The 27,399-nt window shown below is 44.8% G+C and overlaps 1 protein-coding gene across 3 annotated transcripts; it reads left to right on the forward strand.

Moving 5' to 3' along the window:
- Positions 1 to 1,817: 1,817 nt before the first annotated feature.
- Positions 1,818 to 22,189, forward strand: LOC124000819 (mucin-5AC-like). 3 transcript variants are annotated; one of them, XM_046307446.1, is made up of 13 exons: positions 1,818 to 2,000; positions 15,117 to 16,451; positions 16,649 to 16,891; positions 17,040 to 17,146; positions 17,239 to 17,297; positions 17,546 to 17,691; positions 17,951 to 18,088; positions 20,029 to 20,071; positions 20,290 to 20,327; positions 20,440 to 20,527; positions 20,819 to 21,023; positions 21,431 to 21,463; positions 21,843 to 22,189. In XM_046307446.1, exons 1-13 carry the CDS (start codon positions 1,949 to 1,951, stop codon positions 21,972 to 21,974), a joined length of 2,619 nt encoding a protein of 872 aa, XP_046163402.1. In that variant the 5' UTR covers positions 1,818 to 1,948; the 3' UTR covers positions 21,975 to 22,189. The 3 variants fall into 3 exon arrangements, with proteins under 3 accessions (XP_046163402.1, XP_046163403.1, XP_046163404.1); XM_046307447.1 differs by having other exon boundaries at positions 15,135 to 16,451; XM_046307448.1 differs by lacking the exon at positions 21,431 to 21,463.
- The last annotated feature ends 5,210 nt before the right edge of the window (positions 22,190 to 27,399 follow it).

A 27,399-nucleotide genomic window follows, 5' to 3' on the forward strand; every position in this document is an offset into this window, starting at 1 on the left:
GCTATCAAATGGAGAGAAAAAAACACCATTATGCAACAATCTGATGAGAAAACAACTGAAAACTGATGGCAACTGAGAGAACCCCAAAGAAACGCCAGCAGTCTATTTGTCTGTATCGGAAGTTCACAGTTAATCTCGCTCCAAGCACGAAGTATCATCAACCTGGATGCGTTTACCTCATACCAACCATGACCTCTGCCAGGTCACCCAAGTGACTGAATTCCATTGCTGCTTTACATGCGCGCGGTGATAATACTTGCCGGCTCTGACTGTGACAGAAACACCAAAGAGTGTTGCACAATATTGCTTTATCTGTTTGAATATCTAAGCGTGCGTAATTACCCCAAGGCCCGCCAGTCAAGTGCACCATGGCATGCCATGCCGATGTCTCTTGTTCACTCTGACCGTGCCCACGATTTGACTCACTGTAAAGCCTAAACCCCGCTGACGTGTAGTCTATGAGACCAGGGTGCAGCTCATTATAAGACACAACACAAGCGTTATGTTGAATTTGAGAGGTTTTTAAAAACTAGTCGACTGTATATTATTTTTACGCAGGCTAGCCTAGGCCCAATTGGTGATTTTGATTGGAGAATCTGCAATGGATTGGAGATTATTTTGTCTAACACCAGCGCAAACAATCAAAACCATTAAATTCAATTAAATTCACTTGTAATAATCACTTAACTCCAAGGAACGATTAAAATGGCATTGTCAGACAGATATACCTGTCATCGAGTGCCTTTCATTAATTAAGCAAGATGTATCTGTCGTTGATATCTAGTGTGGACACTGCATAGGCTAGCCTACAGGTATCCTTGGCGCTCCTCAAATATCTGACGATAAGAGACAACCACTTGATGCAACTGAAAGTTTGGTGTCGCGATCAAATATGTGCGTATTAATGAATAGATTACCATTTGAGACAGTTTTTGTGCTGTCAAATGTCTGACGTCTTCAGATCAATAAAACCCGCAGAGCAAGAACAGTTCAGGCTAATTTGATTAAATAAGAGAAAGGTTAGGTACACTCAGAAAAAAATGAGTTCCAAAACGGTTCTTCGGCTGTCCCCATAGGCGAACCCTTTTTGATTCCACGTAGAACCAGTTTGTGTTCCAAAAGGGTTCTACCTGGAACCATAAGAGTTCTACCTGGAACCAAAAATAATTGTTCAAATGAGTTCGAAGAACCCTTTTAGGTTCTAGATAGCACCTTTTGTGTCGTGTCCTTTCAGTAGGCTATATTAGAATGACTCAACATTTAGCCTTAACTGATAATTCACATATATTTGAAACCATAAAGTTATAAATATCATGGTCCAGGAACCATATTTATGTTGATAAATTGGGTTGATATTGCTAGAAGCAAACAAATGCCACGTGTTGTGATGGACATGTTATCTGATCAGATACAGCCATAAAATCCCCCCAACGGGAACATTATCCTACAGTTATAGCTAAAGACGTAAATGCAATTTTGTATTTATTAAAGCTTAATTGTCCATTTGTATAAACAAGTCCTGTATGAAAAATGTGGCAGGTGTTTTACTTGTCAACACTGGCCAAATGTGAGTGTTGGTTGAATAGTTGAAATACCGTAATATAAAAGCATTAATACATTAATCACCATCAGACAATGCCAAAAATACCACAGGCCTAGGTCTTGGGCGCGCTTGCCTTATCTACTTTCCCTGAGAGGACACTCGGGACTGTCAGTGACCGAGCGTGTTGGAGGGAGGCAGCAGGGCCCGCCCACGAGGAGGGACTAAGCATTTAATACTGCTGAGACCTCTAAACGGGCTCAAAGAGAGACCCACCTGTGGCAGACACTGTCAGGCACGAAGGGAATAAGTTACTGCGTCTCCAGCAAGACCGTTACCGGGCACAAACCTTGTTGTTGTTCATCTTGATTATCTGAACTCGGACGAACCGTTATACACAGGGTGAACATGACATTATTTTGTCATCAACTTTTCATCCTCCTATGGATTGTTGTCACAGGTAAGCTTGATTGAAATGTTTTATAGGATAATGTATTGTTGTTGAAACGCCCATGTACGCATGGATCATTCGGTGGAATATTGTTCAAAATACACTTCTCAAAGCAGGTGCCATTTCGTGTAGGATATACAAGGAAAATCCAGAGCTCTGTGGGGTATTTAAATCCATCTCCAAACGTTGCCCATTTTTGCCTATGCATTGCAATAGGCTATGTTTACATTTTTGTTCCCATAAGTTTCCAATGTCACTGGAATAACGATGTAATAACATTAAAGCTGCCAAGTGGATAGTAATGCAGTGTATAGACTCATACTAGGCTATATTTACCATCACTAGCCTACCCTAGATCCACTTAAGCTACATTTTCAAATACACTACATGACCAAAAGTATGTGGACACCTGTTTGTCAAACATCTCATTACAAAGTCATGGGCATTAATACAGAGTTGGTTCCCCTTTGTTGCGATAACAGCCGCCACTCTTCTGGGAAGGCTTTCCACTAGATGTAGGAACATTGCTGCGGGGACTTTCTTCCATTCAGCCACAAGAGCATTAGTGAGGTCCGGCACTGATGTTGGGCAATTAGGCCTCGCTCTCAGTCGGTGTTCCAATTCAGCCCAAATGTGTTCAATGGGGTTGAGGTCAGGGTTCTGTGCAGACCATTCAAGTACTTCCACACCGATCTCGACAAACCATTTCTGTATGGACCTCGCTTTGTGCCCAGGGGCATTGTCATGCTGAAACAGGAAAGGTCATTCCCCAAACTGTTGCCACAAAGTTGGAAGCACAGCATCGTCTAGAATGTCATTGTATGCTGTAGCTGGAACTAAGGGACCTAGACCGAACCATGAAAAACAGCCCCAGACCATCATTCCTCTTCCACCAAACTTTACAGTTGGCACTATGCATTGGGACAGGTAGCATTTTCATGGCATCCGCCAAACCCAGATTCGTCTGTCGGAATGCCAGATGGTGAAGCGTGATTCATCACTCCAGAGAATGTGTTTCCACTGCTCCAGAGTCCAATGGCGGCGAGCTTTACGCCACATCAACCGACAATTGGCATTGTGATCTTAGGCTTGTGTGTGGCTGCTTGGCCATGGAAACCCATTTCATGAACCTCCCAACGAACAGTTCTTGTGCTGACGTTGCTTCCAGAGGCAGTTTCGAATTCGGTCGTGAGTGCTGCAAACGAGGACAAACAATTGTTACGTGCTATGCGCTTTAGCACTCATCAGTCCCATTCTGTGAGCTTGTGTGGCCTACCACATCGCGGCTCAGCCGTTGTAGCTCCTAGATGTTTCCACTTCACAACAACAGCACTTACAGTTGACCGGGGCAGCTCTAGCAGGGCAGACATTTGACTAACTGATTTGTTGGAAAGGTGGCATCCTATGATGGTGCCACGTTGAAAGTCACTGAGCTCTTCAGTAAGGCCATTCTACTGGCAATGTTTGTCTATGGAGATTGCATGGCTGTGTGCTCGATTTTTATACACCTGTCATCAACGGGTGTGGCTGAAATAGCCGAATTTGAAGGGGTGTCATCATACTTTTGTATATATAGTGTAAGTGTTTTTCTATCCATTATTATGTAAGGTAAGAAACCATTATTTAAGGCTCTGATGGATCTCTTTTCATATGTACAGTACTAATACTTAAAAACTAGTGGCTATCTTAGACTCTTAGCAAGGGGTTCCCCAAAACTCTCCAAATAGAAGCCAAGACTTACTGAAGACTGAGTCATTCGTTCCACTGCTCTCTGGCAGGTTGTGACACACATCTTAACCATTCAACGAAGTGTAGCTCTTTCTGTACTCTCTCTTCTATACTCTTTTAGTCTGCAACACTGGTGAAGTGTACTGTGGAATCTTAATGAGCCTATAGGCTCAGCCATGCTGCTCCTTAGCCTTGCTGCCTTATACGGAAGTTGATTCTATTGGTCACAGTCTCTTAATTAGGGCTGCTATGGGGTTGCTTCATCACGTTGCCAACTATAGCAGGGATGGGGAACTGGCAGCCCACGTGCCCGCTGTTTTTGGCCCACGGATCAATTATTATAAAAATTTTAGGACCCGAGTCGGGATCTCAATGTACGGTTGCGAGTTAAAATAGTAGAATACACTAGGTGCAATTTAGAAATTTGCTTGTGCATCAGCAGTTTTTCTCTTATGTTATGTCTGTCACTGACAGTCACTCAAATAGCCAATGTCAGCTAAAAAATGTAGATTGGTAAAAATGTCACGGTCGTATATCCAACCAGGGGACCCCCATTGATTTTTGTTAGTCACTCTCACTCAGATATCATCTTAAAAAACAGCAAACATTTCTCTCCCCCTATGGCAAAATGTGCAGAATTGCAGGAAATAAGCTATAAAACTGCTCATTTGTTTCACCGTTCCTTTGCAAAATGAGTAGAATTGAATGAAACTTTTAGAACATTGTAAAAATCTTCTCTCCGCCCAATGGCAAAATCGCTTAGGGCCCCCAAAAGGCTAGTGCCTCATGATGAGTTCAGATTTTGTGGCCCTCACCCCCATCAAAGTTGCCTATCCCTGCCCTATAGGGAAGGCCATATTTCTGGTCAAAAGTTACCATCAGAGCCCTGAGAGGAGCCACTATATTGTGGCTCAGTCCCTGCTGGTCCACTGGTCCCTGCAGGCTGTGTTTATAGTTCGATCACTTGTTATGTGTTTAAGGACTCTGTAACTCAGGGAGAGAGCTTGGCTCTGAACTGAAGGAGGCTTGTACGAGAAGTGTGTGTGTGTGTGTAGTAAAATGATACACATGAAGGACCTCCTGAGGGTCGATCACCTCTGAGTCTGGCGCCATGGACGCCATCGTCCAGCATGTGTCCCCGATAAGAAAGAGCATGTTCAGTGTCTCTTCTCCTCCCCTTCTTAACCCTGTCTCTTTCCTCTCTGACCACATACATTCTTCATGTCGGCAGCTTCATAGTTTGGTGGTTAGTCATGATATTATATGTGCAGAGCAGATGTACAGGAGGTAATGGATGGGGCGGACAGAGTGAGCAGACACACACACACACACACACACACACACACACACACACACACACACACACACACACACACACACACACACACACACACACACATTCATCAGTCCTCCCTTTTAAGTGTGATGAAGCCCAGATATCAACGAGTGGTCACTATGCCGAGGTCAGGATAAATAGGGTAACAGTGAGTGTGACACAGGTTTTGGTAGTATCTCCTTTCTCCTCACTATACCGCCCAGCCTTTACCCACAATCTCTCTCTCTTGCTTCCTGCACTCCCCTTTCCATTGACACTCTTGCTTCTTCTTCTTTCTTTCTTTCTTTCTTCCATCTTGTCTTTCATCTTATCACCTCTCTCCCCTCCTCTTTCCTCCCTCTCGCTGAGTTGGATTAGGGGCTGTAAATCTCACTCTGTAATTGGAAAGCATGTGCTGGCCGAGCTTTAATAGGATATGATAGGTGCTCAGAGCAGAGGCCCAGTGAGCGAGGAGCGCGAGCTGCTCCAGGGAACCATCTGTTACCTACAGATAGTCAAGGCTGGACGAGCCCTCTGTGCTGATACGGGATATAGGGAGGGGGACGTAGACACACAAACTCACCTCCCCTTAAGTCTTACAACTAGGGCAAGCCACGGGTCAAGCTGAAGGTAGAGAGGTCACTGAGAGAGAGAGAGAGACCAAGGGAGATAAGCATGTAAATAAATCAACTGAGGTAACGATGAAGAAAAAGAGAAGGGAATAAACAATGACTGCAACTTAAATCTTCTGATCTTTCCCTAGTAGAGAAAGTAGGACTGTGCTCTGTGTGTCCTTCCGTGCCACCCATAGTGATGAGTCCTGCTGTGGGGCCCGGTGTTGACAAATCAGTACAAGACCCTCTAGCTGTGTAACTGCCTTTCTTCTGTCAGTGTGTGCGTCTTTGTGCCTGTGAGTAATGTGTGTGTGTGTGTGTGTGTGTACGTGTGTGTGTGTCAAGCAGGCCCTACCCCAGGCAGACGATGGCCAGTACAGCTACCATCTAGCCAAACAGAACATTTCTCCTTCCCCTCCAGGCATTGTGAACAAATTGAGCAATCTCAAACATGCCCTGTCTGAAACAACATTCAAGCCTCTGCTCATCCCGTAACCCGGGTGTATCCCGGTTATTTAAGCAATATCGCCCGAGGAGGTGTGGTATATGGCCAATATACCGCGGCTAAGGGCTGTTCATACACACGACGCATCGCGGAGTGCCTGAATACAGCCCGTAGCCGTGTTATATTGGCCATATACTTCAAACCCCCGAGGTGCCTTATTACTATTATAAACTGTTTACCAGCGTAATTAGAGCAGTAAAAATAAATGTGTTGTCATACCCTTGATATATGGTCTGATATACCACTGCTGTCAGCCAATCGGCATTCAGGGCTCTAACCCCCCCACTTTATAATTCTGTATTAGTATTGTACTGTTCGACATTTACTGCACTGTTGGACCGTGGAACAAAAGCATTTAGCTGCTTTAGCATCTGCTTATATGTGTACACAATAAATAAACTTTGATTTGAGAACAGTGTGGAATTGTCTTTCGGGAATTAGGAAACCTGTTAATTCCTTAGATGTAATCTCACAGACAAATAATGCAAGACCTTTAGGGAAAGGGGATACCTCATTCCTCATTTAACCCAACCCCTCTGAATCAGAGAGGTGTGGAGGGCTGCCTTAATCGACATCCACATCGTTGGCACCCGGGGAACAGTGGGTTAACTGTCTAGCCCAGGGGCAGAACGACAGAGTTTTTACCTTGTCAGCTCAGGGATTCAACCCTGCAACCTTTCGGTTACTGGCCCAACGCTCCTACCCGCAAGGCTACCTGCTTTAGCCAGTTATGACAATGCCTGTCTATTGTCCTGTTGATTTGAAGAGTGTAAGATGCCGTATACGCTGTCACAAGTGACTTTCCCACGAGCAACTATGCACAGACTTCACCCTCATGATATTGGATGAAGGCAGGGAGATAGGACCGGTCTCTTTCCTTCCATTGACCGTGGACATGTTCAGCTTGATTAGACTAATTAGGAATCTGTCCCCCGAGCAGCTTGTATTACTATGTGAGGGATCATTGTCACAGAGAGAGAGTGCTGCGGCATCAGCAACCTTAATAATAATAATTATGCATGGTACGTATACACCGCTTTTCAAGGACCCAAAGTGGCTTCACAAACGCCAGACTAAGCAGAAGGACGGAGACACACGGCGGTTCAATAGAAGGTTTATATCCCCCATATCCGAGGGACGAGGTTTTCAGGAAGGCCTGTAACCCAGATGAGGCACCTTTTCAGTGAGAGAGAGGAGAGAGTGATTGAAAGAGAATAGCAGACACAGGGATATGGCAGTGGTTGGTGTGTAAGAGGTGAAAATGAAAGCTCCTCCTCATCTCCGTGAGATACGGTCACCTCTGGTGAACTGGCGTCGGCTGCCCTGCTTTGATGTGGCAGCCGTGGTAACAGAGAAATGGACAGGGCCCAAAGGACAGAGAGAGACTCACTACACCAGGGGAAACTGACCTGCTTGCTGCTACTGTGTGTGTGTGTGTGTGTGTATTTTTGATATAAGAAGGGGAACATTCCCTACAAGCATTGGTCCTACAGGTCATAAAGCAGTATGTTAGCAATGTCCACCTCATTAGCCGGCTCGGAGGCCTGTACTCAGGACTTCTAATTAGCATGGACTGAATTCCTACATTACTAGTCTTATGTCATGTACATGTTGTTATTTTGCATGTTATGTTCTGAGATGTTATACATGCTATTACACCCCCTATCGATTCAGTGTTTGATATGTCATTTGTGAGCACTGTCAGTAACTGTTATTCCTATTAGCATTTGTAAACAGTGAACTGCATGGACAGACAGACAGACTAGACTACAGGAATCAACTCTGAAGGGACGTCACATTACTGTGATGGCGCTAATTAGAAAATCCTTTCGTTATCAGTCTCTGTGGGGTCAGTCATTAACCCGATGGCCCATAGTTCTTTTTCTCTCTTTCTCTCTTTCTCTCTTTCTCTCTTTCTCTCTTTCTCTCTTTCTCTCTCTCTCTCTCTCTCTCTCTCTCTCTCTCTCTCTCTCTCTCTCTCTCTCTCTCTCTCTCTCTCTCTCTCTTTCTCTTTCTCTTTCTCTTTCTCTTTCTCTCTCTCTCTTTCTTTCTTTGTTTCTCCTTCTCCATTTTTCCGTGAGCATTCCGTAATCAGGTCTGTGTTTCTCACAATGCTGGTAGATGTGATAAAAACTATTTCAGGAACGCACTTCCCTAATCCCCACCCGTAAGCTGGGCATGTTTCCGTGGAAACTCCAAGTGACTGAAAGTGTCTACTGGAGGCAGGTTTCCGGAACCGCCATGACTCCTCCTGTCTATTTAAACCCTTTCTTCCCTCCCCGAGCACTGTCATCTGCAGACTCCAGACTGGGATTACGTCCCAAATGACACCCTTAATCCCTGTGTAGTGCACTACTTTTGACCAGAGGCACTATGCAGGGAGAGCACTATGTAAGGAATAGGGTGTAATTTGTAGTAGTGCACTATGTAGGGAATAGGATGCCATTTGGGACACATTATCTTGAAGTACATTATCGAGTAGAGTCGGTTGGGGTTGAGGGGGCAACAGGTAGCAAGGTAATTGTTTATCTGGCAGTCTGTTGAGTTCATGAAGGGGCAGTTCACAGGAGTACCATTGTGCCACATGAAAAGAAAGCCTGTGAATTGTGGCGCTGGGATGACAGATGAGCGTCATCGGCATGGAGTCTCTGTCTCTCTCTCTCTCTCTCTCTCTCTCTCTCTCTCTCTCTCTCTCTCTCTCTCTCTCTCTCTCTCTCTCTCTCTCTCTCTCTCTCTCTGTCCCTCTCTCTCTCTCTCTCCCCACTCTCTCCCTCTCTCCTCTCTCCCCCACTCTCTCTGTCCCTCTCTCTCCTCTCCCCCACTCTCTCTGTCCCTCTCTCTCCCTCTCTCCCCTCTCCCCACTCTCCTGTCCCTCTCTCTCCTCTCTCCCCTGTCCCTCTCCTCTGTCCCTCTCTCTCTCTGTCCCTCTCTCTGTCCCTCTCTCTCCCCCCCCCACTCTCTCTGTCCCTCTCTCTCCTCTCTCCCCCACTCTCTCTGTCCCTCTCTCTCTCTCTCTCTCCCCACTCTCCTCTGTCCCTCTCTCTCTCTCTCCCCCACTCTCTCTGTCCCTCTCTCTCCTCTCTCCCCCACTCTCTCTGTCCCTCTCTCTCCCCCCACTCTCTCTGTCCCTCTCTCTCCTCCTCTCCCCCACTCTCTGTCCCTCTGTCCCTCTCTCTCTCTGTCCCTCTCTCTCCCCTCTCTCTCTCCCCCACTCTCTCTGTCCCTCTCTCTCCCCCACTCTCTCTGTCCCTCTCTCTCTCTCTCTCTCTGTCCCTCTCTCTCTCTCTCTCTGTCCCTCTCTCTCTCTCTCTCTCTCTCTCTCTCTCTCTCTCTCTCTCTCCTCTCTCCCCACTCTCTATGTCCCTCTCTTTCGCTCTCCACCCCTGTCTCTGTCTCTCTCCCTCAGTGATTTGTAGTGTGGCCATCAGAACTTTGACAGCTGGCAAAGTACACACTCCCACACTGCTTGGCAGTGGCATGCGAGTCCATCAACCTCTGCTCGATGCTGTTCCCTTTTCTTCCTGTGTGTGAAGGGGAGGTTGAGGGTGTGGCTGGGTGACAGACTATCGCCTTATTTTATTCTGTTTGTGAGTCTGTCGATGTTTACTTCACTGTGTGTGTGACGTGCAGTATGACCCTGGGAGTGACACTGTATGACACTAATGTATACACTGTTGCAGTGACTTGATGTGAATCTGGTCCAACCCAATCTGGACCATTTTGTCTATGTTATAAGTCAAGTTTTATTTGCAGTGCATTTCATGTCTCAATACACTACAAAAAAAATATGAGCTCTTCCTGAGTGTGTGGTCCCCTATATGGTGAAGTTCTATAGGTGTCCTTTGACCCCTGGGTGGTCTGATTTAACCCCGTTCTCATTGGGTCTTCCTGAGATTATCTGGCTGTAACACTAGGTTAATACCTAAAAGAGGGCTTCTGACTGTCCTGCAATATACCGTTTACATAATCTACACTAATGTACCGTACCTGTACAGTGTCTCTTCTGGTTTGATATGCTTTGTTCAACATTAGCAGTAGTTCCTGGTAATATGTTAGTGAAGATAAAGATTCAAATGAGTGGTAGCTGGACTACGTGCCAGTCCTGTTTAAGAATGTTTTTTTTATATTTTTTTAAAGTTAAAAAGTGGAACTTTGAAGGAAATAGCAGTCAGAGGAGGCTGGTGGGAGGAGCTCTAGGAGGACAGGGCTCATTGTAATGGCTGGAATGGAATTACTGGAACAGGCTAACATGTGGTCTCCGTATGTTTGATGTATTTGATACCGTTCCATTCAGTCCATTCCAGCCATTACAATGAGTCGTCCTCCTATAGCTCCTCCCACCACCCCCCTCTGATATCAGGGATATTTCAAACCCACACAGAACTTCCCCTTGCGAGTTGTTTAATTCCGCACCAGGTTAGTTTGGTTGCTTATGAAACTACGATGACGTGTATGCTGAAGTAATAATACACAGAGAAGCATCAATGTTGCAGTTGTTAATATGTATATTATGACTGAGTACAATTCGTATTGTATTTTTATTTCACGTGGTCCCCCTCTATGGTCATGCTTCTCCCTCTCTGGTCATTCCACCCCTTCAACAGTCTACTGTCTCCACACCAATGTACTTGTATTTATTCATCACTGCCAAAGTTGTCATTTATGTATATAATGCTATTTCTACTCTGATTTTTAAAAATATTTTTAGGACCATTTTCATTATTTTTATTTCACTTAGTCCTGCATGTTGGAACTCAAAGCCAAACATCTTCACTGAACCCTGCAATCACACCTGCAACCCTGTACATGTGACTACTACTGTACACACTCTGAATCAGCTGTGGTGGAAGGATTGTACCCGAGGGATGACTTTAAGACACAGGATAGCCTCTGTGTGCGCGTTTGATGAAAACCTGTGTGTGTGTGTGTGTTGCGTGCCTGCATAGGTTCATGTGAGTGTGTGTCAGGCGTGATATTCTTGCCTGGGGTCCGGAGCCTCCTCCTGAGTCCAGTGACAGGTAGGTATTTTAGGATGAAGTCGAGGCTCCCCAGTAGCTATGTCTACTCATGTTCATGTCAACCTGTCTGGGAAGGGATCTTCAATTTTACAACATGGCCACACTCTCATGATGTATGGTATACCCACATCATGCACAAAATGTGTCGGGATATAGCAGAATGACTCCAGCCGTAGAGAGCCGACTCTGTGATCCAAGCCAGTCGGTCTGATGTGGATCTAAATGAGACGTCAGTGATTTCAAGTGAGGTCAAACTTTTCCAGGACGGAAGCATTTGAATGAGAGGGGTGGGGGAACTGTGGAAAGGTCATCACAAACACGCACAACCACAAACACACACACACACACACACACACACCATTGTGTTGTAGTTTTGTCATTGTTGCAGTGCCGAGAGAGAGAAGTGATCAGATAACTGTCTTTGCTTTAACTCACCAGCCGATACTCACCTCTCCCTCGGTTTCCACTCTGGTGCCTTGGATATCATGGTGGCTGTTTGCATGGCAGCAGTATTGGGGGATGTGGCTAGATTTACTATTGGTGTTTTTAGAAGATGTTGTATAGTGCGTAGTCTTGATTTTACATCCAGTATAAATTTTGATATTGGTTTGTTGTTGAGTTGACATACAGTCTATTCTCAACTGTTCTCAATAGTTATCAACTGTTCTCGTGTCACAGATGTGTAAACGGTTGTTGGTTTGAAGAAGGTGAGGACCAAGGTGCAGCGTGGTTTGTGTCCATGATTTTTATAGGAACCGAACACTAGAACAGAAATGATCAAAACGACACAAACGAAACAGCTCTATCTGGTGCAGACACACAAAACAGAAAACAACTACCCACAAAACCCATGTGGGGAAAAAGCTACCCAAGTATGGTTCCCAATCAGAGACAACGGTAGACAGCTGCCTCTGATTGAGAACCACACGCGCCAAACAACAAAGAAATACAGAACATAGAAACTGAACATAGAATGCCCACCCTAGTCACACCCTGGCCGTGACAAGATGTTTGTAGCTCATGACTTAGAACAGGGGTTCTTAAACCTTTCCAGCCTGGAACCCAAATTAGACATTTCGTGATCAGTCATTTCAAATGTTGCCATGGGGCGTAGAGAAAATTGAACGGTTTTAAAGCATGTTTTCTGCAATTCTACGAATCATGCCATGGGGCGGAGAGGACATTTAGCAATTTTCTAAAACATTTCATACAATTCTGCTCATTTTGCAATGGGGCAGAGAGAAAAACATTTAAGTTCTTCAGCTAATTCCCTGCAATTCCACCCACTTTGGGTCGCGACCCCAACTTTAAGAAAGGCTGACTTAGAGGGTGCAAAATCAAGTGGCATTTAACCGACACCTCAGAGCTACCAATGGGCCTGACGGAGGGAAAGGTCTGTGTGTTGGATGGAGAATAGCAGGAAGTAGTGGGCTATTGCCTACTGTATGTAGATGCTAAATTAGGCTTTGACTTCCCAGTAGTTGTGTTGTGGGGCAGGGCCTGATTTCTGTCACCACCATCTGCTTTAACACCCATTTACACATTACACTACTGTAAATGTTTGCGCTTGGCATTGGTCATTTTTGATAAGTAGACTATTGGCCTGCCGTGTCCAGGATCACACTGGATGATCTATGCTCAGCCTGCTCTTTGTTCAGGTTGCCAGGGACATTTCTTATGTTTGGAATCTGTGTGTTTTTTTTGTGTTCCAGTACAATGGACCATAGATTAGGTTTCCAGGTTTTAGTTAGCAACCACATTGCTAGGCTTCATTATTGTGCATTTTTCCGGTTTCTGCTAAGACGCTGGTCTGAAGACAACACATTCTGTCAGGCATGTCTGCATCGCCAAGGCCCACTGGCAAATCTATGCGAAGGAATCTAACCAATGGGCAGAATGTTTTAATTTGGTTACCAAGAGATAAAAGTGTACTGTGACACACTGTGGTGATACACCCAGAATGTACAGTATGAAGGGGGAAGGCTCTTACTCATAGCTATGTCTTCATATCAACATCGTGGCGGAAGGGCATTGGGCTAGTAACCAAAAGGTTGCAAGTTCGAATCCCCCCAGCCGACAAGGTACAAATCTGTCGTTCTGCCCCTGAACAAGGCAGTTAACCCACTGTTCCTAGGCCGTCATTGAAAATAAGAAGTTGTTCTTAACTGACTTGCATAGTTAAATAAAGGTAAACAAAAAAATCATATAAAGATAGAGGGATGGGCATAACTGACAGAAATCTCATTATAAGAACATACGGTTGACTTCTTGTGTCTTGCACTGTGAGTAAAAGGGGATAATTAAATCTAGTGTTTTCTCATTAGTCTTTGTTGGGTTTAATCTCTCGGAATCAACTAAAACCCTCGGGGCTATCTTCTTTCATTGTTAATGTACGCAAGCTACTAACAGATTGATACAGTACTGTTAACTGCATCTCTGTTTTGCGTCATTGGTCCCACACTGTTCTAGTTTCGGGAGACGTTTTCTGGTTTCGGTCACCTCGCCTTGTTATCATCATAACCAATAAAATCTATATTACGTCAGCTGTGATCATAAAAGCCTTTCTCTCAGTCCACCACCCATCATATCAGATAACTCTGTATTTATTCAATCCACTCCCTCATACCATATGTGTGGGTAAAGGGGTGTGTGTCTGTGTCTGTGTGTGTTTGTGTGTGTATGTGGTGAAAGAGTCTGTATGGATACAAGTGTGTTCTCTATCTCAAATATGGATGGCCATTAAGTTGACAGGTGTGTGTGTGTGTGCTCTTTGGTCATTTTTCATCTGTAAATGGGTTTTGGTTACCATGCGACAGAGCCGTTAGGTCACACGAGGCAATGTACACTCTGGCGTGTACTGTGTGTTCCTGGAAAAGAATTGAATCACACACAGAATCAGATATTAGTCTTTGTTTCCCCCCCCTACTTCCTCCTGCATCTCTGCTGCCTGGTACGGTAGGAGCAACGCAGGGCTTGCCATCTGCCATCTGCCTAAGTCGCATCCCAAATGGCACCCTATATTAACCAGAGACAAAAGTAGTGCACTATGTAGGGAATAAGGTGCCATTTGGGATGGGGCCCCTGTTGTGCGTGTGTGTCCCTCTCTGCTCTAGCTGGAGGAGGAAATAGAAAGGTTGAGCGTATTCAGCCAACGCATACAGATGAGGACCCAGCTCCGCGGCTCGGGGTAAACAGGCCGAGGCAGTATTCTATCAAAGGCCTCCTGCTGGGTGTGCCGCTCCTCAAGCTGCTGTGAAGCTGCCAAACGCATAGAGACCAGAGCAGATTGGGTTTTAACAGCACCGCGGACAGGCATCACCACAAAACGCTAAGATCAATGTGACGCCGAGTCCTCTTTGAAGAGACTGGTAATAAACTTGACTAGACACCACACTGACATTGCGTGATGCAGTGAGTGGCGTTTCGAGGTACGTCAGCAAGCGGACGACCGCGTACTTGTCTTTTGTCACGCTTATGACGCGATGCACCTTTGTACGTCTCTGTGACACAACCGGAATGGTGAGCTCAGGGAAAGCTAAAGCAAATGCCACAATGAGTTTTCATCACGGAGCTCAAACACGGAACACTTTTGCTGTTTAGATTCCTGTGCTTTTGCAGATCGCCCAAGTGGTATTGGAACGCATGCTGTCAACCAGGGCCATTCCATTTCTTTTCTGGAGGGCCCAAACACCTCAGATATTCTGTTTCTACCTGGTAGTTAAATTCACCCATCAGTCTCAGTCATCCCTGATTATAGGGGGGAACATGCACACCAGAGGAGTAACTGGCCAAGGTTTAAGACTTCTGGTTAAGACCACAGGCTTTGACTCCCTAACCTTTGACCTTAACATAACAGGTCTGTTTCGGTATTGCAGGTTTGGGGTGTTTTGCAAAGTGTGTTTGGGGCACATGAAGCTGAGCTCATGACTTACTGTATGTTTGTAGTGTTGTCTTTTTCTTTAGGGGTGGAGTCCAACACCCAGACTCCTGGCACACACGACAGTCCTGGGCCCACAGATACATCCATGACCCCAGGAGATAGATCCACCACCCTCTTATCAACAACGACCCCAGTCTCCACTGAACCAAACTTCGCCACCACAGACCGAGCCACCACCACCCAGGACCCCTCAACTGTCCACCCTAGCACTGATGGCACCCCACCGACAACAGCAGCTGTCTCTAAAACTAAAGAGGTCTCTACTTCGACAGACCTGACCTCCACTTCTGATACGACAGAGTCTACAGGAGCAGTCGGCACCACTGCGACAGAAACAAGAACTATCCCGTCGGTCAGCACAGCAGAGATGACTTCCTCCCACAAGACCTCAGCGGACACTGTCACGTCCCCTGAGTCGACAGAAAAAGACAGTCAATCTACAGACAGTGGCATGACAACACCCACCACCACACCTGCCCTTAGCAGAGGGGTCTCTCCGTCTACCACGGAACATGCCGGAGCCTCCTCCTCTGTCACCACGGAGACAGGCCATACCTCAAACATAACTCCAGACATTGTCCCAACCAGCAGTACCAAAGAGCCAGGCACACATGAAACAACAGCTATCAATACAGCTACCACAAATACAGGTACCAAAGACAGTGAGACCACAGGTACAGGGATCACAAAGTCCACCATCCCACCAACTGGTCAGACCTCTCTGTCTTCAACACGCCCCTCCTCCACTACAAAGGGCCCTGAGACCTCTCTCCCAGTAACAGAGGGTGGTACCCTGTCTTCAACACGCCCCTCCTCCACTACAAAGGGCCCTGAGACCTCTCTCCCAGTAACAGAGGGTGGTACCCTGTCTTCAACACGCCCCTCCTCTACTACAAAGGGCCCTGAGACCTCTCTCCCAGTAACAGAGGGTGGTACCCTGTCTTCAATACGCCCCTCCTCCACTACAAAGGGCCCTGAGATCTCTCTCCCAGTATCACATAGTACCTCGCCCTCTACCTCGACCACCGCCAATACAGAGGGCTCCCAGGTCCCCACTACAAAGGGCCCTGAGACCTCTCTCCCAGTGACCGATGGCGCCACATCCTCAACCCCCACAGCTACCATTACAGGGAGCCCTCATACAGACAAAACCACTGGAACACAGGGGACTACCGATTCTACAACCACAGCTGACACTCCAGCCTTGCCCCCCACCTCCGGCTCTTCCTCCAGCCCACCCTCTCCAGGCTCAACCCAAACCCCAGGCAGCAGCACTGAGGCCCCCATAGACACCTCCACCACCACCCCTGCTACCTCACCCACCATCACACCTACAGGAGGTATGTTTTAAAATGGAATTGTCTGTGTCTGATGTTGTAAACATGATTGTGTCTGAAGGAGGACTAAATATAATGCAGCAAACTGATTAAAAACAAAGATATTATCTTCACTGTGAGATGTTAATCAATGTTGAAACTTCCTTTCTAATTTCATAATTGTTTTGTCTTCTTTCCTTCTTCTTCTTTTTTAACCACAGAAACCTCTGAACAACCAACTAGCAAAACTAGTGAGAGCCCACTTCCTCCTTTCCACACCTCCACCTCCCCTACCGGTGGAATCACCACCCAGCCAGAGTCAGCCATCACTGCTACCACATCCCTGCCTCCACCCATCTCCATAGTGTGTCCCTCCACTCCCTGTCCGTATGATAGCATCTGTCTCAATGGCACCTGCCAGTGTGTGTCTGGGACCTTCCTCTCAGAGGGCCGCTGTGTACAAGGTCAGTGCTAGTTGTTGGTGTTATAATGAAGACAATGATGGTGCTGATGCTGAGGATGATGCGGATGGTGGCGGTGGGGATGATGGTGATGATATTAGTATTGATGACGACTCCTTTTTTGACTCCTTTTTCCCCCCTTCATTTTCAGCCCAAGTCTTCTCTGGAGACCTGCACCTCAACCAGGCATTTCAGGATGAAATGAGCAACCGGTCATCAGTCATATTTCAGCAAACAGCAGCCAGGATCTCAGAGGCAGTAGGTCCCTGCGTCACAAAGCCCAGTAGTTAGTGTGTTGTCCTCTCAGAGCTACAGAGTGGGACAATAATCCTCTCTTATCTTCTTTTTAGCTGAGAAGAGTCTTGGAAAACGAGTCTGGATACAGCCAAACTGACGTGGTGCTGCTTAGGTGAGATTCTCTACGCTACATGGTCAAGAATGGTTGTTATCCAATGCATATCCCACTGGTGTAATGTCAACAACTTTTCCACGTTGGTTCAGCGTACTTTCATTGAGATAACGTGGAAACAACGTTGATTCAACCAGTGTGTGCCCAGTGGGATTTGTTGTGATGACCAGGACATCGGTTTGACCATAGACCATAGACCACAGCTGGCTTGTAAATGGTGATTACGTATGGTCTTTGTGACCCTACAGGCAAGGCAGTGTGATCGCGACCGTGAACAACGTGTTTAAACTAGGCTCCAGTGCCACCCAGACTTCGACCAATGGCGCTATAGAGAAAGCCATACAGGCCTGTGGCACGACCTGTGGGACCATACTGGAAAGAGCTGCATTTACCGGTGGGCACTGTGCATTACTTCTTCAACCTGTGTAGAAGGAGATTCTTACTACCTGAGAGCTTTAACCAGACGTTCTATTCATAGAAAATAATAGATAGATATGTACTTTATTATACCAGAGGTGAATGTCATGTCAATCAACAGTAGACATAAATACTGACATTCTCCTATTCTGTAGCTATTAAAAAGTCCCATAAAACATGGAGTACCGTTACATAGTGTCCCTATCCTGACGGGTGTGTCCCTATCCTTTTCCCAGCCACTGACCTATGTGATCAGGCCCCCCAACCGTGTGATGTCCGCTCTACCACGTGCGAGTACAAAGAAGATGGAGTGACCAGATGCTCCTGTAAGGCTGGCTACATCAACAGCTTCTACTCAAACCAAAGCTGCACAGGTGAGTACAAACCTGTCTCCAATGGTTCCATGCTCATTGAAAGGTAATTCACGATAGGAGTCGGCGATTATGTGTTTTGGTGGAGTCTTTGTGGTTGTACGCACTGAGTGCATTGAAATGTTACACAAGACACTTGATAACAGCTTAGCTACTGTATAATGGAGCTGCTGAATACATTCCATTTGATAGAGGGGAAAGATTAAAGGAGACACAGACAGACACAGACCGACTCAGAGCAAGGTCAAGTACACTTGGCTTAGCTTCCGTGTGAGGAAAATGGGAATGTTGCCGTCAAAAGAATGCATATGCGTTCATTTAAATGTGTGTGTGTGTGTGTGTGTGTGTGTGTGTGTGTGTGTGTGTGTGTGTGTGTGTGTGTGTGTGTGTGTGTGTGTGTGTGTGTGTGTGTGTGTGTGTGTGTGTGTGTGTGTGTGTGTGTGTGTGTGTGATAGAGAGAGAGATTTGTATTGTTTAATTCATTTATTGTTTAATTATTTATTTATTATCTAGTTCACTTGCTTCGGTAATGTTAACATGTTTGGCCAATAAAGCAATTGAATTGAATTGAATTGAGAGAGAGAGAACACAAACAGACCCCACAGAGTGCCAGGACAGCAACACAATTAGACCCAAACAAATCATGAGAAAACAAAAAGATAATTACTTGACACACTGGAAATAAATATATATATATATTAAACAGAGCAAACTAGAGCAAACTATTTGGCCCTTATCAGAGAGTACACTGTGGCAGAATACCTGACCACTGTGACTGACCCAATATTAAGGAGAGCTTTGACTATGTACAGACTCAGTGAGCATAGCCTTGCTATTGGGAAAAGGTGTCTCAAGAGAAGACAGGCTATGGACACTGCCCACAAAATGAGGTGGAAACTGAGTTGCACTTCCTAACCTCTTGCCAAATGTCTGACCATATTAGAGACACATATTTCCCTCAGAATACACAGATACACAATGAATTCACAAACAAACCAAATGTTGATAAAGTCCCATATCTACTGGGTGAAATACCACAGTGTGCCATCACAGCAGCAAAATGTAAAGATGTGTGACCTGTTGCCACAAGAAAAGGGCAACAACCAGTGAAGAACAAACACCATTGTAAATACAACCCATATGTATGTTTATTTATTTTCCCTTTTGTACTTTAACTATTCGCACATAATATGGCATATGTAATATCTTCATTATTTAGGAATTTTTGTGAGTGTAATGTTTACTGTAAATTTTTATTGTTTATTTCACTTTTGTTTATTATCTAGTTCACTTGCTTTGGCAATGTTAACATATGTTTCCCATGCCAATAAAGCCCTTAAATTGAACATTGAAATTGAAATTGAATTTAGACAGAGAGAGAGAGAGAGAGAGAGAGGGGTCAAGTGCTGTGTAGACATTTCTCCTCTCTGACCCATAGCACACTATGTCTCTTGAATGTATTTGTCTGCGAAGGGGTCGTTGCCCTGGAAACCAGTTGAAGAATCATGGTCGCTATCTGCCGAGCCAGGGGCTGGATTAGTTTTGTCCAGTGGGGAAGTTATGGGATGGGGAGAACTACTAAACATAGATGACTCTGCTCCCCACAGCGCCTTGTTAAACTACACATACTGTGTAGGCTGTTCCTCAAATCTAAAATTGTCCGCACTGATGTTACAACATATATTAACTTCTCTTAGAAGCAAGGGTTTATTATATGGCTTATTGTGCAAATGTATTGAGCAAACATTGGTGAGCTTCACCTGTTCTCTTCTGTGATAGCAGAGCTACAGTACACAGAGTGGCTGTTAAGATCACAGTGTTCCCATGTTAATTCCTCTCTGTGAAACTGTGACATCACTGTCTCCATAGAGATCCGATAATTCACATGGTTCTGTATGTAATTCAATGGCTGCCTCTCACCTATGTTTCCTCTTTCTCCATAGCCTGTCCCAGTGGTCAAAGGTCAGAGGGAGACACATGTGTGCCGTGAGTATTTTAATTTAATATATTTTTGTTTGGTTGAGACTGGCAGATCCCCTTTTGATATTGCATTAAAGCATTGTAGATAGCACCAAGTAGATATCTACTAGCGCCCCCTTGTGCCCTCACTGTGTAATTGCATCAGGAACAAATTTCACCTAAGACAATGTATTGTGGTTAGATATGAAATGTGTATCATGTTTGCTATTATTGTTCTATTCCAGATGCCCGTTTGGCTACGCTGGATTCAACTGCACTGACTGTATGTTGCACTAAAGCTCCTCTTTCCTAACCAAATGGGTCCAGAGATTTGATAAAAGTTAGTATGGTGTTGGTATTTCCCGGTTATCTGAAGTGTATCTCTCTCTGTGTAGCGGCTCTGTTGGCAGTGGTGGTCATCGCCTGTGTACTGGGGGGAGTCCTTCTCATCATGCTGCTGGCCTTGTTTGCATATTGCTGCTGGTAAGAATATAACACCCTCCTCTCCCTCCACTCGTCTCCCCTCCTCTCCTGTTCCTTCTCTCCTTTCCCTCCTCTCCTCTCCTGCCAAGCCCTAACCTCCATTCACACTGCCCCTCATCAGAGGCCTTTACCACCCTCCTCTAACCATTACTCTGTCAAGTCTTAGCTGCACCCCTGGCTCTACACCGACCCTACAAAATATTGCCGTTATTTCTCTCCAGAGTGTATCCTCAGAGAATCTTACCGATATAGAGCTGTGCATTTACATGGTCCTATCTGTGTGTCTCGGAGGTACCGGTCACAGTCAGTGAAGAAACCTTCAGCAGAGTTCAGCAGCCCGTACCCTGTGGAGGACTTCCAGGGCCCATGGTCCGCCACCCAGGGCATCACCCCGATCCCCCGGGCCAGCACCAACTGGGCTTCAGCCCCGATGGAGATGACCGAAGGGGGCAGCACACACCACCTGGTCGACATGAAGCCCCACACCAACGGAGCGGTGAGTCACTTGTGATTAAGCCTGTGTTCTTCTGACCACATGGAGACTTACTACAAGATACACCTCCTGCTTGTACATTGCCCCAAATTGTAATGGTCCTGTCTGCTTTCCTCTCCCTGCTGTTGTCCTCTGGAAACCTAATGGGCTAACTCAAAGACCTTCTCTGTCTTGTGTAACATATTTAAGGAGTTTTGAGATTTTGTCTCCTTAAATGCTGTGTTGCTCCTTGTTATTTAACTCCTATATTACACGCCAAAATCGTATGTAATATTTGATTTACTTTTTTTGTGCCATAACTGTACTTGTCGTAGTGGAGAGTTAATGTTTGCTAGTGTTTATGTTTGCTAGTTAGTTAGCATGTATGTGCTCCCTCCCTTCCTTGCCTGACTCCCGGTGTGTTGCTTTAGGGATTCCACATCCTGCCTAAACGGGGGAAGAAGGTAAGGTTCTAAGTCTAGTAATGCTTTGCTTTCCCTCTCCTTACTAAGCCTACAACCTCTGCTGATGATTTGACTAAATCTACCCTGTCCTTTGACCTGGTGATGGGAAAGACCGAAACTTCATGAACGCTTGGTTCATGAACACAGTCAATAGCTTCCAGTACCTTATGTGATCCACCATTTGGTTTAGGAGGAAAGTAACTCTTAGTTTCAATAGTCCATCATATACGTTCATGAAGGCTCAGTTTTGACATCTTCATTTTGTGTGTGTGTGTGTGTGTGTGTGTGTGTCTGCGTGTGTGTCTGTGTGTGTGTCTGCGTGTGTGTCTGCGTGTGTGTCTAGCACGATCTCTGACATTCCCGCCTGTCAATGTTTCAGACCGGGTCGTATGACCTGACCTCAGACAGCATGAACACGTTCAAGGGGAAGAACCCATCTCGCTACTCCTACCTGGTGCAGGGCCACGAGAACCCTTACTTCATACCTGCAGATGACAGGAGACCCGTATGAGAACCTCAGCGACGTCTGGAGGCAAGGGCCCGTATCCACACAGAGTCTCAGAGCAGAAATGCTGATCTAGGATCATTTTTTGCCTTCTTAAATCATAATGACAAAAAAAAAAGGGGAGACCTGATCCTGGATCAGCAATCCTACTCTTAGATGCTTTGTTAATATTTGCTGTTGGGAGGAGAGAAGGATGGGTTAGAGAGAGGAGGGAAGGCTTCAGGGAAGATATGGGGGGAGAGGAGGGAAGGCTTAGGGAAGAGGGGGGGTTAGGAGGGAAGGCTTCAGGGAAGATATGGGGGGTGGTGTGGTGTATCGGACAAAAATGGCTGAAGATCAAATTGAGAAGTCACTGACTTCTAGTAACTCTGGGTATAGGTACATCTTATCACTGTATTTGTGTTGAACTATGTATACCTTTTCATCAGGATGTTCGGATAGATGCCATGTACTGTGTAGGGCATCAGTAGTAATTCGTGGTTTTACAGTCCTTCAAGGACTGGAATCATTCACGGTTTAACGGCACAACTACAAGGGACCTGGCAGCAGGGTTTTAAATATGTTCTTGAATCCATTCTCAAAATCAGCTTCTTGATATCACAACGATCTGAGGTCAAACATTCACTGACTTCCCAGGGATTCACTTCAATAACTGACACCAAAGAGATTGTGAACATTATAAATTCATGTTTTTACTTTTGAAATGTTCCCGTTCATCTGATCATAGTCTTTATCCTGTTCTGCAATACAAAGAGAGGATTCTGAACAATATTTGTAAAAAAAAAAAAAAAAAAATGTAAATATTGTTTTATTTGTGTCTTAGGCTGCGTTTAGACTGGCAGCCCAAATCCTATATTTTTTTTCTAACTAATTGGTATTTTGAAAATAATGTGTGGTTGGTCAAAAGACCAATTAGTGGGAAGAAAAAGGTCAGAATTGGACTGCCTTAAAACACAGCCTTATTGAAGAGCTGAATATAGCTTGTCATAGCCAGTAGGTGTGGCCATTGCTCAGGGTCAAGCTTTTCATGTTCTCTACAATCTGCGGGTACTTTTATTTTTTAAATTTAATTTCACCTTTATTTAACCAGGTAGGCTAGTTGAGAACAAGTTATCATTTGCAACTGCGACCTGGCCAAGAAATCAACGCAGTGTGACACAGACAACAGTTACACATGGAGTAAACATGACACAGTAGAAAAAAAAGAAAGTCTATATGAAGTGTGTGCAAAAGGAGATGGGCAATAAATAGGCCATAGGAGCAAATAATTACAATTTAGCAGATTAACACTAAGGTGATAAATGAGCAAATGATGTGCAAGTAGAGATACTGGTGTGCAAAAGAACAGAAAAGTACATTAAAAACAGTATGGGGATGAGGTAGGTAGATTGGGTGGGCTATTTACAGATGGGCTATGCACAGCTGCAGCGATTGGTTACAGTTAGTTAAGTTACCTGTATGTCTCATTGAAGAGATTTCTGATAGATTTTTATTGAAGATGGGTCATTCTGCATTGTAGTGTCTGCACTCTCACAATCAACGTAGTATTTGAAAGTGATTCATCCCTTGCTAATTGCACTGAATTGTGTATTGCGTTTCACTACATGTGATTTGTTTGAGTGGGGGGGAAATCAGACACATTCTCAGCAAGAGCAAATTTATTTGCGTATTTTATACTTTAGGATTGAATGTGTTTTCATGAGGAGAGCTGTGTGTATGAATGGCTGAAGGAGCTGGATCCCTTGTTCAGGGGTTTATACAGTAAAGGGATATTTTGTTTGAGTCTTGTCTGGAGCTGATAGACCTACTCTATATAGTCTATTAGTCTAGCCTGGAGCAGAGTAGGCCTACATTTGTTATTAATACCTTCCCTGCTGAAGCTGTCTGGATCTGCAAACGTGCCTGTTTCGATTTGGTCTTTGAAGAATAGGAAAATGATGCAAAAGAAAGCTCTCGACAAAGCTTGTTCTCGGATGTGCCAATTACGATGTCTATACAGTTTCCGCAAAAATATGATGTTTCTGGAAGTCGTTAATGTGTCTGTATTTGTGAGTATGTGTGTCATGGAGACAGTGCACTATTTTCTAAATGTACATACAACTTTTGTAAATTAAATGTCTTACTGCAGAGAATGTAAGTGCGATGAAAATAAATACATATAAACACACAATGTGCCTTTTCCTTATGTTATCATGCAGACAAATGTTAAACATTGGTGGATGGATCTGTGTATTGTTGTTACGAATCCCTTTTGGCCCGACAGTCTAGGGGGGATGGTAATGAGACCCGTAACATAACTCAGGCAAATTATAATAGTGACAAAGTAGAAGTGTGAACGAAATAACCACGACAACTGAAATCTACCGTCAAACTCTAGGTTTATTTGTAAACACACAGTAATGGGGGGGGGGGGGGGCAGGAAGAGGGGCTGAGCTGGACCCAAGGAAAGAAATAATAAGTATTCAAAAACACCCCTAAGCTAGACTAGCCTACTTTAACAACCGCTAACTAACTAACTAACTAAAAATACAGTGGGTGGTCCACCCAGTTCTAACTAGTGTATTTAACAAAGTCTACCTACGGGTAGTGTATGCCCATGGGCGACTTGTCTTGGTTTCCCCTTTCCCACCAGCAAACAAACAAACACCATAATCAAAAACAATACTCACAGGTGATGACAAAGTGCTATGGAGGTGCTCAAACAAAAGAGAGGTTAACACACAAAGAGAGAGTGAACCACAGAGACCTACAGACATGGCATTTACAGAGAGATTAAGCTCTAGAGCAAACAATTGATGGGGTTTTTAAACCAAGGGAAAGGAACTGTGATTGGGTAGGAAACAGGAGGAGGGGTGTCTTCTGATTGATGATTGGATTGGTGACTGATTGGGGAGTGATGATTTTCACCTGTGAGGGGAGAAGGAGAGAAAAGAACACAGGATACACACAGACACAGAATACCTGTATCCGTAACAATTGTCCACAGTGGATGTATCTGTGTATTGTCCACAGGTGACGAAGGAAATTTGTCTTTTTGCTCTGATCCCAACAACTTCCCTAGACAACCAACAAACACACGACACACATCGTTGAGAGGAGCGCAGGGTCAGTCAGTCGCAGTGCAGAGCCCTTGGAGCCTTGCCTACTCCACTTGAATCAAGTTTGAGGAATTAGGAAATCTGCATCCAATTCAACCCATTTCATAGCCAGAAAGACAGAGCTCTAGTGTTAGTGCTGATAATCCATGGTAACCCAGTGTGTAGCAGAGGGAGGTGGAGTGGATTTGGATTTGGCCCATAAGAACAGCGTTGGAATTGGCCCCGTCCTGCTGGTCCAAATAAATCTCCACTAAATTCATCAGAGGGTAGAGGCTCAGCTCTGACCTTGTTTAGGAAGAGTGCACTGCAGATGCCAGATGTGCTTTCATGGAGATTTCATAGCAAAGCTATCAGATACTGTACTCATTTGGTGTGAGGCAACTCACCTCGATCCAGATTCGGGAAAATAGAGAGAAGGGAGAGGGACGGAGGACGGATCACCCTTTAAAGGCTCAAGCAATTCACTCAAACGTGAGCAGAGCATCTTCCTGCACTGATATGAATGCTTCTCGGTTTTCTAAATTGTGTTCATTCTGCATGGTTTGCATTTCTTCACACAGAAATGAGGAAGTACAGTGAAAACAGCATCTGCTGTGGTGAGCTTTAGGCTCCAATTAATAGACGCTACCTAGAAAATAATTTGGCTGTTTTTTTTCCAGCAATACATTTGGACTGAATTTCAACGTGACTTCACTCTGCAGACTGCACCAGCCACAGCAAGGATGTAGGCTGACCTATTGCATTTCACACCAGTCTATAAAAACCTGACTTGGTCGCAAACACTGATCGCAGGGGAAGGAGATCCTTCCCTACACATAGCCGTTCATATTAGTGTTATGCTCACAGTGTTTCAACTAGCAGTCCTTTATTACACTGGCTGTACTACCTAGGTTGCATCCCAATAGGCACTATATTCCCTTCATGGTGCACTATTTCTGACCAGGGTCTCCATAGGGAATAGGGTGCCATTTGGCACACAGCCGTAGTCGCCCAGGACGGCCCGCTGCCCTGGTCTGACGTCTCCAAAGTCCTGCTGTGGGAGGAGGGATGCCTGTGAATATTTGGCAAGCAGAATGATATTGTGGCATTAGGACTTAAGAGCATATGAGGATTCGACTCCTAAGGGCAAACAGGGATTCAGACTGGTGCTGGTAAAGCTGGCATTGGTCTTAATCTTGACTAGTGAGGCACCAGAGCCCAGAAACCCACACATAGGGGGCTGAAATCAGGGGCTGGCGTATAAATCTCAATGTGTGTGTGTGTGTGTGTGTGCGTGTGTTAGTCATTCTGTCCTGCAGCTTAACGTCCATCCCTATTGGCATTAGTTTTAGGTTTTAGCACCCTTCTGTCTGTAACTACACCCACACAAATCCTGCAGCCATAGCTCTCGTGAGTAGGCCCCTATAGGGGAAAGCACAGTACCTTCTGAAAGTATTCACACTGAATTTAAAATGGATACAATTTCAATTTTGTTTCACTGGCCTATGCACAATACCCTACAATGTCAAAATATAATTATATATATATATATTTTGTATTTTTATTTTTTACAAATGAATAAAAAATGAAAAGCTGAAATGTCTTGCGGCAATAAGTGTTCAATCCCTTTGCTATGGCAAGCCTAAATACGTTCAGTAGTAAGCATTCTGCTTAACAAGTCATGTAATAAGTTGCATGGACGGTGTGCAATGATAATGTTTAACGTGATTTTTGAATGACTACCTCATCTCTGTACCCCATACATACAATTAGTTATCTGTAAGGTCCCTCAGTTGAGCAGTGAATTTCAACCACAAAGAACAGGGAGGTTTTCCAATTCCTCGCAAAGAAGGCTAACTATACTTTGGATGGTGTATTGATACACCCAGTCACTACAAAGATACAAGCGTCCTTCCTAACTCAGGAAAGGAAGGAAACCACTCAGGGATTTCACCAAGAGTCTAATGGTGGCTTTAAACAGATAAATAGTTTAATGGTTGTGATAGGAAAAAACTGAGGATGGATCAACAACATTGTAGTTACTCCACAATACTAAGCTAAATGACAGAGTGAAAAGAAGAAAGCCTGTACAGAATAAAAATATTCCAAAACATGTATCCTGTTTTCAAAAAGTAGAATTGCAAAAAATGTGGTAAATCATTGAAATTCATGTCCTGAATACCAAGCGTTATGTTTGGAGAAAATCCAACACATCACTGAGTACCACTCTTCATATTTTGAAGCATGGTGGGGACTGCATCATGTTATGGGTATGCTTGTCATCGGAAAGGACGAGAGTTTTTTAGGATAAAAAGAAATGGAATAGAGCTAAGCACAAGCAAAATCCAAAAGCG

The sequence above is a fragment of the Oncorhynchus gorbuscha genome, linkage group LG16 (genome assembly GCF_021184085.1).
Source record: "Oncorhynchus gorbuscha isolate QuinsamMale2020 ecotype Even-year linkage group LG16, OgorEven_v1.0, whole genome shotgun sequence".
Lineage (NCBI taxonomy): Eukaryota > Metazoa > Chordata > Actinopteri > Salmoniformes > Salmonidae > Oncorhynchus > Oncorhynchus gorbuscha.